The sequence below is a fragment of the Parasteatoda tepidariorum genome, chromosome 2 (assembly GCF_982258835.1).
Source record: "Parasteatoda tepidariorum strain Cologne lab strain chromosome 2, Ptep-v5.0, whole genome shotgun sequence".
NCBI lineage: Eukaryota > Metazoa > Arthropoda > Arachnida > Araneae > Theridiidae > Parasteatoda > Parasteatoda tepidariorum.
The window spans coordinates 127,106,149-127,118,708 of NC_141756.1; the positions used below are offsets into that span (position 1 = coordinate 127,106,149).

The 12,560-nt window shown below is 28.4% G+C and overlaps 1 protein-coding gene across 2 annotated transcripts in view; it reads left to right on the forward strand.

Annotated features, from left to right (window-relative positions):
• drosha (ribonuclease 3 drosha) overlaps positions 1-12,150 on the forward strand; it is a 70,178-nt gene extending 58,028 nt beyond the window's left edge. Inside the window, exons 22-27 of one of the 2 annotated variants that reach the window (XR_015431870.1) lie at positions 2,121-2,203; positions 5,475-5,581; positions 5,659-5,751; positions 8,788-8,840; positions 11,192-11,680; positions 11,739-12,150. Coding sequence is in view for 1 of the 2 variants with exons in the window: in XM_087158363.1 (XP_087014489.1) it covers positions 2,121-2,203; positions 5,475-5,581; positions 5,659-5,751; positions 8,788-8,840; positions 11,192-11,280 (425 nt within the window). In the remaining variant the exon portion in view is untranslated. Of the gene's footprint in view, positions 1-2,120; positions 2,204-5,474; positions 5,582-5,658; positions 5,752-8,787; positions 8,841-11,191 lie in introns of both variants that reach the window. The other variant, XM_087158363.1, reaches the window with a different exon arrangement.
• Positions 12,151-12,560: the final 410 nt, after the last annotated feature.

Genomic DNA, 12,560 nt, shown 5'->3' on the forward strand with positions numbered 1-12,560 from the left:
GCTTAGCGTTTTTAAAAAGTGCTTAAAGGTACTTATTTTTGATTTTTGTTATTTAATAACCCTTAAAGGGGCTTTTTTTTAAAAAACGCTTAATTTTCCGTTTCGGATAATTTTTGGAGATTTTTTCTTTACTATGTTGATTTTCGGTACGTATTGTGCAAAAGCGGCCTTTTCACATTGTTCTATTCAAAGTTTTTACAATTCATTTTGGCTTATTGTCTGTCCTTAGCATATGAAAGCGCCAATCATTTTACATGTTTGATTAAATGCTTGCGAGTACGTATGTGCGTCTACTGTGCTGGGTTCAGTTAGATTATTGCCTTCTCATAAGCAACTCTACTGCATCTTGATAAATATTCTCAATTTCAGACTTCATTTTCCACCCTCTGATATCAAACCAAAAAATCTTTTTATCATTTTATAACGGCTGTTATAATCAAGAAAAAGAGTTCTTTGTCAGAAACTAGTTATTTTCTCATGATCATCTAAAGTCTTTGAAAATTAGTTTGCATTTTGTTAATGTATATAGTGCTTAAAAATATTTTTTGAGTGCTTAAAAGGAGCTTATTTTTTGTTGAAAGATTTAGCTATGCACCCTGTAATAAGAAGTAAACTGTTTCAACTAAATTAATATGATTGTTAAATAGCTTCATAAATTAAGAATTAATGTGACTGTGCTTTACATTAATCCACAAAGATTTAATAGAAATTTGTTATAATTTTTTTTTCATTAGAATATGGTTTTATTTTACCTGCACTTCCTGACACCTTAACGTAATTAAATTTATTTTTAACTGCTTTCCTAGTTATCCCGAGTTAACTCGGCTATGTATTGCAAATATTTATAATTCGGAGAAAACTCGGGCATACCAGAATTTGTCAGTATGTTTTGTTTGATCACGTTTTTACTCGTCTGGAAGCAAAAAAATAAATAAATAAATAATCTGCTGTGATTGGAAGTTTTTCTGTTGGATTGTGTGACTACGCGCATGTTTTGTGCTATTGTATATACGATGGTTGCTGGGAAAAAAGGCATTAAAGAAGGGTAAACAAAATGGCGTATCACTTCACTGAAATTTTGAAAATATCACTTTGTGTTGTCCCTTGTTTTAAAAACTATCATAGAAAGATTAATATTTAACTTTTTTCATTTGCCAAAGTTAGTAAACTAATGGTAAATTAAATGTGTCTTACACATAAAAAAATTTCAACTTATAACTTGTGCATTATGTTTTCGTTTTAGTTCCTTGTATTTATTAATGAAATTAAAAAAAAAATATTGATTTTTTGCATTTTTCTTTTCCATAAAAATTGGTAAGGGAGGCAGTTAAAAAAGTTTCAATTTAGAGATACGAAGTCATAAAATGACACTACTAAAGAATTTCAAATTTATGTTTTGTTTCCATCGAATTAAACTGTATAAAAAATACTGTGTCTTGTTAATAAAATATAATTTAGATATAAACTAAGAATAAAGTCATCTAAACATTTTAGAAAAATGGACATTAAATTTTGTTAACATATGAAGAATCCTTGTCAATCTCAATTCAGGGATTTTTAAGTCACAGCTTGTCAACCAAACAGTCATAATTTAAACCCATGTTGGAAATTTTATGAGTTTTGAGTTTCCAATAAACGACTCTGAATTAATTTCTTAATGTGAAATTGATTCCCTAAAATAGGACTGAAAATAAATGGCTGGTTAGACGTCATTGAATAAAGGTAGTTCGATCATGCAATTAGGAAGTCACAATATTGTAATCAATAATAAGTCGTGGGGAGAAAAAAAAATTTTAAGCTGTACATTTTTTACATGCCCAGAAAAAGAATTCCCTTATTCTATCATTTTGTTTACGATGACTTGTGCAAAAATCGTGTATAATAAAAAATTCAAACAAAAAATAATTTTTTAAAAGATTGAAGTGTCTTGAAGGAATGTTTGCTCCTGGTTAAAGGAGTGATCACTCTACCAAGTTATTCATGAAAGTTTTTATAATTTGTTTTTTTTTTTTTGTCCTGCAGAGGAATGTCTATAAGATGAGTCTCTACCGTAATTGTATTTGTATATTTTCTTTTACATAATTTACATTAATAATTCAAATTTTTTTTTTTTTTTTTAGCTTTCCTTGGAGCTTTATATGTAGATAAAGATTTGGGATATTGTAAAAAATTTTGCGAAGTTTGCTTCTTTCCTCGTCTTCAGGTAAGTCAGTCAACTGTTACACATGTTTCTTACCACTCTAGTTAAACTTAATATGTTTTCACTTTCAGCCTATATTCCAAAGCTAGTTGCATTTGCTTACGGTTTTGTAATCTAATTTAATTAGATTCTGAATTACAAATGTGTTTTTGTAACTTATACTAATATTGATTAAATATAACTCATACCAATAATTTTGCAACTTGTACTAATATTGATTCACTTATAAACAAGATTATTGAGAATAACATCTCTTTATTTATTTATATACTGCTATGATAATTACTTCCCATTTAAAAATAAAATTACTGTTTTAGTTCAAGCAGTTAGATAACAACTAATTGACAAATCTACAAATGAGTCAACTAAATATTACCCATGCATATTTGTGTTTGAAAAAAATATTCTTCATTTATAATTTTGAACAATATTGTGTATAAAGAAACTTTCCATCAACAAAAGTATGAAAATGTGATAATGATCCTACCATACAAGTTGTGTTCAATGTTTGGTTGAAATCTCTGAAACATGAGACAGAGTAGACAAAATATTGCCTTAAACAGATTACTGAGGTTTAGATATTGTGGTACACACAGGATAAATATCAAAGAACAAAAATTACTGTCGTAAAGAAAAACGCCAAACATTTTCTATACACCAGTGTTTATCCTAGGTTCAAACCGGTAATAATTTAAAGATAACTGTACTGAATTATTGTTTAATTTCCTTTGCGTAAAAAAATTGTCTTTTAATATTATTGTAATGTTTTAGAATTACCTTTACCTCTTTGGATAAAAAATTATCGATTTGATGCAATTACATCATTGATTTTTAGTTTAAGGACAGTTAAATTGAAAAAGGATTGGTTATTAGTTTCTGATTTGAAAGATTGTTTTGACTTTTTACAGAAATATGTTTTATATATATGTGAAAGGGTAGCAGTCATGGTGAGAGTTGTTGTTAGGCCACGCAGATAGGAGTTGGAAGACAAAAAATATTTTATTAGCTTCACATAATATATTCAAGACATTTTCTATCAAAGGCGGAGCTCAAATTCGCACTCCAAAAGTGTGTGCTTAAGTTTTTATCCTAGGGAAAGTAGCAAAAGAATTTCCCTCTATTTTGTTATATTTGAGGGGAAAAGGGAAATCCCAGGGATTACTATTGGTTTATGAACTAGGTTGATTGATTCCCATGAACCTTGAAAGGAAAAAAATTTCTTTATTTAAATTTATGCATAATTGGGCCAAAAATAGATTTAGAAAGCAGAATGTGGATTTTAAAAGTGTGAGAAAGCAGTTCAATTTGAATAATTAATTAGTAATAAAATAGGAGTTATTTTATAACGAAGAAGCTAACATAAAAAGATTAATAGAAGCTTTTTATGTTACATATATATATATATATGTTATTATTTGATAAACTGCATACGATTCTTTAATATTTAATTAAAAGATAGATATTTTGGAGTAATGTAGGCATTTTTTAAATATTTTTGTCATGATTTAAAATACACATTTTATTTTTTTATTTTGTAATTTATTTGACTTTTTTAATGAATTTTTTACCTTGAAATAAAAAGAAATTTTTACTAATTTGAAATAAAAAGAAATTTTTAATGTGAAATTTATATTGTAAAGCTTTAAAACCTTTTAGAGGTACTGTAACAAAATCCAGTTATATTGAAGAACAGTTTGTTTTATTAAAACACATTTATTTGACATCAACAAAGCAAGAATACTACGCGCTATCACTTTTGAATATTTTTTTAAATCTCACTTATTGTTGCTAATTTTCTCAAAACTGTAATAGTGAAAAAGTATAATTGTGTAATTGCAATTTTAAATTATTAATAATACACTGCTTTCAAAATATTAGAGGCATAGAAAATTTTTATTATCCAATAGCTGTTAATAATGAAATATTTTTTTTTTTTTAATTTATGAACTGAATAACTTTTGAATTTAACAACATTCTCACACCTAAAAAATATGATAATTTGTTATTTTTTGTGATTATTCATAATATTTTTATTTTAAATTTAGTATATATTTTACTTGATTATAAATCGCTTCTGTTATTATATTCTCTTTATTGAGTCACTAGAATTAGATTGTTTTTTCTTCATATTTATAACTTATATTTTCAACTTTTCTTTTGTTTAATTGTATGAAAAGTGTTTGTTATAATCTTTGTAAATGTTTTTGTACCCTGTGTAAAAATTACCAAATAATCACATAGTCTTTTAACTTTAAAAAAAAATCTGTTTAAAAAGCTTCAAAATTGTAAGCTATATATTTATTTTTACTAAGCTGTTTATTATTTATTTCAATATTGTAAATAAACTTTTTATTTTGCTTGATTATTTTCTATCCTACATAAATAGCTTTAACTGATATTATTATTATGTTCGTATTAATAAATTCATTCAGTGAATTTATTAATACGAACCCAAAGACATAAAGCAAAACTCATTTTTTACAATTTAACTAGCCTTAAACTAAAAACCAATAAAGCTATTATATCAAATCAATTATTTTCAGTACAATCCAGGCTATTTAAATTACCTCTTTTGTTATTCTGTGAAGCACTTGTCATTTCACTTTCTACCCTATTAGAACCTGTTTTGTCCAATGCTTTGAGGGTTAACATGGTGTGCAACGTTTTTACAAAAAGTGCTTAAAGGTGCTTATTTTTGATTTGGGTTTTTAAAAAGCCCTTTAAGATGCTTTTTCATCAGGTGTTTTTAAAATTTTCCCTCTTCGAAAATGAGTTGTTTTTTCTCTTGTCATTTTTTGCCACATATTATGCAAAAGCATGCTTTTTGCACTGTTCTATTCTACCTTTTCATAATTCATTCAACCATAATCCATTTCAACATACCGTTAGTCCGTAGCGTATGAAAGCGCCAGTCATTTTACAGGTTTGCTGAGCTGGGTTCGGTAAGACTATTGCACTCTCGCATGCAAGATATTCTCAGTTTCAAGCTTCATTTTCCACCCTCCAATAGCGAACCGAAAAACCTCTCGATCATTTCTTATTGGCTAATACGATCGAGAAGAGAGTTCTTTGTCGGATCGAGTTATTTTATCACGAACATGCAAAGTCTTTGAAAATATTTTTGAGTGCTTAGAAAGTACTTAAAAGGTGCTTATTTTTTGTTGAAAGATTTGGGTATGCACCCTGGTTTAACTTCTAAGTCTAAAAAATTTTATAATCAGCTATAAGAATCAACATTTATTTCTTTTTTAAAATATGTCTTTTTATTTTGTAGGATTTTATTATGAATCAAGATTGGAACGATCCAAAGTCTAAACTTCAACAGTGTTGTCTGACTTTGAGGTCAATGGATGGGGGTGAACCCGATATCCCGACATACAAGTGCGAAAACATCTTTGTTTTAAATAAAAATTTGTTAACAAAACTTTCCTTTTATGAATTTTTTGTTTTCTTTCCAGAGTGATTGAGTGTAAAGGTCCCACAAATACCAGAGTTTATTCAGTTGCTGTATACTTTCAAGGGAACCGTTTAGCTGTTGGAACTGGCCACAGGTATTTCTTTCTTCAGAAAGTGAATTCGTTTTATGAAAAAGTTTTGTTATTTAACTGTTTAAAACCATGTGTTGTTGTCAACATTAATTCAAAATTTTAATGCGATATTTAACTTGTATTCGTTGATACTTTCAAAACCTGAGTGAAATCAATTGACACTCGTAATAATGTATTTGGTAATTATTGTTGTTCTTATAATAGTGTGATTATTCATGTACATATTACACAGTCCAATCACATTAATGTGACCACCTGTCAAAAGCCAGAATAACCACCTTTAACAGAGCGGACCTCTGCGAGACGTGCAGTAAAAGCCTCTTGGTAGCCCCTTGGTTCATCTGGGTAGTCAGTTGCACATCTAATTACCCGAACGCATCTACATAGCCTTCGTTCACCTCTGTCATCTATAGCCCGTGGTGCGCCACACGTGCCACGCCACTGATTTTGCATAGTGCCATTTTGCCATGCACGGTATACTTTTAACACAGCGGCATGCGAACAGTCAACAATCATGCCCTTTTGAATGTAGGATAAATAGCTATGTTTCTGCATTATGCCAATGATTGAAATGCTTTTCGATGCCCTAGGACATCCTTTATATACACTCCACTATAATGTGCTGCCTGCGTTCTGTAAATGGTTATTTCATGTTGGCGTCGAAAGTAGGTGGTGGTAACATTAATGTGACTGAACTGTGTATTATGTGAATTATCTACATTAATGTGTAATACTAAGATTTTGATCCTATTGTGAATAATACCACTATTTTAACTTTTATTACTGGTAATTATATTCTGATGATGTTAATAATTGTAATATTTGTACTTCAATACGTGTATCACTGATACTCCCACATGCCTTCATTGTCTCTGTAACCGGCAATTCATTCTATGTTATAGTAATAGAATCTTATTTTTCCTTGCAATCATTTCTATCTTAAACATGCTGCGTAGCATTTTTAAAAAGTTCTTATTTTTGATTTTTGTTTTTTAAAAGCCCTTAAAGGTGCTTTTTTCATTGGGTGTTTTTAAAAAGTGCTTAATTTTTCCTTTTCGAAAAAAAATCTTTTTTTCTTTACCATGTCAATTTTTGCCACATTTTATGCAAAAGCGTGCTTTTCACATTGTTCTATATTCATCGTTTTCACAATTCATTCAAGCATGATCATTTCGCCATACCTTCGGTCCGTAGCATAAATGCCAATCATTTTACAGGTTTGATGAAATACTTGCTGCTCTGCGTGTATGTACAGTAGAGAACCAATTAACCCGGATGCTCGGGACCATCGCTATCCCGGATGTCTGAATTTCCCGGTTTTCTGGATCGGCCAAAAGTGCCGTTAATCAATGTTTTATCAAACCCAAATTACAAGGAAAAAGTTAAACATATTTAAAAATAGGGGAAAAACGAAAAGATTACCTAAATTAAAAAAAATGGTAGAAAAATAACATTTGAAAGGATAAAAACATTTGCAAATTTAGACAAGAAAAACAAGCTTAAAAAATACAAAATTTGCATATTTATTTTTGATAATAATTAAAATCCCCAAATTAACTAATATAAAACAAAACCAATAATTAAAAAACGCAATATATTTCATACCTAATTATACTGGGGGGGATGAAAAGAAAACTTATTAATCTAAGTAAAAACAACACTTGAAAATTATGGAATGGAAACGATATTTAAGAAAAGCACGTAAGATAAACGGAATTTTAAAAAAAAAAAAACTTAATGATAAAATTTATGAATAAAAAGAATTAATTTATTGAGTACAAATTTATCCTTAAAAAAAAAAAAAAAAAAAAAAAAACAAGGCAGTGGAATCAAAATTTAAAAAAAGAAAAAAAAACTATCTTTTTTATAAAATAATCACCTGCTTTTATTAACAAATAATTATATGCTTAAATTAATAAACAATCTTCTCCTTTTATTTTATTTTTTTATAAAAAGACTATTTTTAAGGAAAGCAGATGTGATTGCACATCAAGAAAAACTTGCTAATGATATTGCATTTCTAAGGAATCAGAATTTATTCAACAAAAAAATATTGTTTTGTTAATTGATGTCAGTTAGATGAATATAACTGGTGATTAAATAATGCATTATCGGAAATAATAAAACAATTCACCATAATAAATAACAAAAGTGAGTAACTGAAATGGATGATTTAAAATAAATCTCACATTTCACCTTTAAAATCAATACTCTTAGCCAGACGTTTCAAGTTCCTTAACTCAAACATTCATTGCTATGCCTGTGCAATGCATTTTCCCCACCCCCTCCTAAATCAAAGAGAAAAGGAAATCAACTTGCCACTCCTTTAAGTTTGATTGATGGCAGCTTATCAGAAAAAGAAAATAAACACAGGAGAAAATAAAACATTTGTCCCTTCCCTGCCCCCTCTGGATCTAATGATCTTTAAGGTCAGAGAAAGAATTGAAGTTCCTCTGGGCAAGTGAGGAGAAGAATTGCCCCTTTTCCCTCTACTCAACTTTAAGGATGAGTCAAATTTCTGTTTTTTTTTTATTTTTATTTTTTTATAATCCTTATATACTTTAAAATAGCGGGAAAACCAAGCAAAATTCTTCCCGGTTATCTGGATACCGGATAAATGGTTCTCTACTGTATAATGAGCTGGGTTCGGTGATATTATTGCAAGATATATTCTCCATTTCAAGCTTCATTTTCCACCCTCTGATAGCAAAGCAAAAAATTTCTTGATCAATATTTAATGGCTAGTATAATCAAGAAAAGAGTTCTTTGTCAAAAACTAGTTATTTTTTCATTATCATGTAAAGTCTTTGAAAATTATTTTGCATTTTGTTAAGGTATATAGTGCTTAAAAGATGCTTATTTTTTGTTGAAAGATTGGCTTTGCACCCTGTTAAATAAGTCTGGGTAGTGTTTGAAACACAAAATAATATCTTTCTCAGTCCTAATTTTAATTAGCACTTCTTTTTTTATAGATTGAACTTACAATCTTGCCTTAAAATTATCTGACTCTTTTTTTTAAAAAAAAAAACTATTTTTTAGTATTCAACAAGCTGAGATGGATGCTGCTGCAAACGCTCTGAGAAAATCAAAAGGTAAGCAAAATTTCAACTTCCTTTCACACCTATTCTATAGGTGAGTTATTTGTCTACATATTAATGTTCCTATTTATGAAAAAGAAGAAGAAAAATTTTAGTATTAAATATATTTTTGGGCAATTTTATCCATAACAAGCCGTTTAGATATTCATATTTTTGTCACCTTCATGCTTATGTCACAATAACCCCCTTTGTTTCTTGCTTTAACTTTTATTTCAGTAATCTAAAATTACAATTAAATTTGAATAAAAGGTATAACTTTGCACAAAATGAAATTTGCAGGGTTGCCGCAGGTGACTAAAATGCGATTTGCATTTATTTTTGACCTGAGACAACTATGGCAACTTTTTTTTTTGTATGAAAAGGTTAATAAAGCAACTATTTTCAGGAAAAGGAGACTATTGGGAGACTTTTCTGTGCTCCTAGCAATGTTTCTTTTAGCATACATTGGGTCGACAACCTGCCCCCCTCAGTAGCTTCTGAACGTAATGAATTTTTTTTTCTTAAAAAATACGAAAATATTGAATTGCAAATTTGAGTCATCACTTTTTAATGCACTCAATTTGTACAGATTCCATTGTGAATCTATTTTGTTTCTCAATCACCTTTTCAACACTTATTACTATTAAAATTTTACATGATTTTAAAGATCCCAATTTTTAATACGATACTATGATGCATGAATTTTGAATTTTAGTAATCACTTTTCAATGTATATATATTTATTTATTTGCTAAATCAATTATTGATAAAAGGGAAAATTAATAGAAACAACGTTTTTTTTAACAAAAGATTATTTTTCTGAATTAATTCTGGCATTTAAAAGTATTTAACGTTCTGCAATTATACTAATTTTTTTACATAAAAATTTAATGCTACAACACTAACGTTTATTTAAAAATTATCATATTGGCCATCAACTTGACTAAATGGAAAATGTTATATTACAATGAAATCATTTAATAAAATTTTAGTCATATTATTGAAAAATTTTTGTTCTTATTTAGGCAACTATTTTCATAATTTTAGGCGACTATTTTCATGCTTTAGGCTACTAGAAGCAACTCTTTTGTTCATTTTTTTTCTGCGGCAACCCTGAATTTGCATTAATTTTATAAATTTTTGAGTCGCAAATTTTCTGTAGGAAACTTTTGTATTTTTGTACAATGGTCAAAACTCTGCAATGAAATTTTTTGCATGTCTTTTTTCTCCGAAATTGTTTCCAATTTTTATTTTTATTTTTTTAAGAATTTTTTTGCATTTTTTAAATAGGGTATTTTAATGTCCTTCACATACCCTTCCTTCTCTATTGGCAGCAAAAATAAGAAAATCACGAACTTGGATACTAAATATTTAAATAACTCCTATAAAAAATAATATGAAATATATATACTTGATTTACTGATTCAGTAAAGATCACTTCAGTGGCAGAAGCGTGGCGACATTGTCGCAGAACATTACAAAGTTCTTGCAGAAGGATTTTTCTTTTGAAAAGTTTTATAAAAAAATTTTAAAAAATATTTTTTTTTCTACAGAAATTTGAATTATGCATGTAGATAATTGCTTTTTTTTAACACTCACTTTAAGATGATAGTATTTTAAATCGATATAATGTTTCGATTGTATTTTGGGTAGTTATTGATATTGATTTTCACGTGGTTTTTAAAGATCCCGATATATTTCATACAATATGGAAAATTCGAATCCTGCATTTAAGTATTAACTTTATAAGGCAATGATTCTATCGATATTTTGGCTATTGCTCTCCATAGTTTTTGAGTCAAATTTTTTTTTTATTCGATGTTGTTTATTGCAACAACCTAATGTCGAAACGAAACACACATTTAAGTAATCCCTTTTCGAGGTGTTCGATATGCATGATTTCATCATCGATCTTTTTATTGGCAATTTCTACTACAGATTTCATTATTTTTTTATTCTGATGATTATTTATGCCTTGAGAATAGTCACCTTTAAGAACCCCGTCAGCTGTTGAGGCAGCCAAGGCCTGCAAGGGGCTGTTGCGCTGACAAAGAAGAAGATGACTATTTACACAATGAGAAGAAGGAAGTAATGTGTGAGTCCCTCCCACAAAAAACGAAAATATCACCCATAATATTAGAATAAAAAATTATTACATGTTCAATTAATAGTTTTTTGGTTGTAAACACACCGCTTTTGTTATTTTAAATTAGTATCATATATGTTTGTTGTTATTAAAAGTATTTAGCAGAGAGTTATTAGTGATTGAGAGTTTTGTCGCAGATAGCTCGAAAAAATTTTGCCGCAGGGACTATGTGTATGGTTTATTACTTACTTTATGATACATAATTTTCAATTTCTTGCAGATCTTTTCCCCCAACTGCGGCATCAAAAGAGAGCAATAGAAAGAAGTTTGAAGCATGGACGACGTCCCACGAAATGCAGAAAAAAATAATTGTCGACTTTTATTCTTATAATAAAAACTTGATATCAACTTGACCATGAAAACTAGATGACAAAAATTTTATCGCTGCTCAACATTTATGAAATTTTAATTACTGTTCACAGTGTCTTAACGAAACATTCTGTACTTTTCGACAAAATCCTATTTAATAAGTTTGGTATTTGAGAAATCTTGGTTTTATAATATCTGAAGTGAACAGAAGTAACGGAGCCTTAAGGGTCAAAATTTCTAATTTAATTGTTTTATAGAATATTGTAACTCTGTTCCAGACTGGATTTGTTTCCTGTCTTCATCAAGAATTCTTTTTGAGTTTTCTCCTCTTATTGTCTAATGGAGTCAAGTTTATAATAATTTAAGCATTTTCCTCGACGTAACAAATTGGGTCCCCACAGTTATTCATTTTAGTAAGAAAATAATGAAAAATAATATTTATTAAGTAATAACGAAAGGTTTTTAGCAGAATAAATATTACAAGACATGTCTCATGGGCAAAATTTATTAGAAGCTTTTCGACTAAAACTATTCAATTTTCCCATGTTTCAAAATGTAGCATTCAAAGGTTGCTTGTTTTTAAGATTTATGTTATTGACTTTCAAAACAATCTTGCAATATATCACAACAGTGTCTCACAAATGAATTTGCAAAGGTGGCCACAACAGATAAACTTGTCGACTACTTCAGAAGCTTGTCGAGTTCATATTGTATAGTTGTCATAATTCCCTTTCTAAGTTTTCAAGACATAACTAGAAAGTGTTTTTGTTGCCATTTGTTCTTGTTATGTTGTCGCATAATGTTCTTTTGTTGTAAATATTTGTTTTAATTGATTGTTTTTTAAATAAAGAAATGACTGTGCAAATGAAACACCATTATTGAATGAGGTCTGATATCTATTGTATAAATTGAACATAAAAGTCCATCTTATGATTTAGTAAAATCTCTCAAGTGAATGTCTTAAGTTGTAAATGCACTTTATTTCAATAAGTTAATATAAAATAGTTGGATTGTATTAATTAAATTGCGTCAAAAGACTCATTAGGTTCATGAATTAATACTTATAAACATGTAATAATTAAAACAAAAAAATAGACAATTAAAAATAATGATTTACTCTCTCATCATAAATGTTTAAATGTTCATAAATAATTACTTACAAATATACAATTATTAAATAATTTAGACTGTAAATCAATCTTAATTGTTGTTTTGTTTTTTTTAAATTTTGCCACCAACCTGGATTGAATGTATATTTGCAATATAAGTTTTTCTTTTGG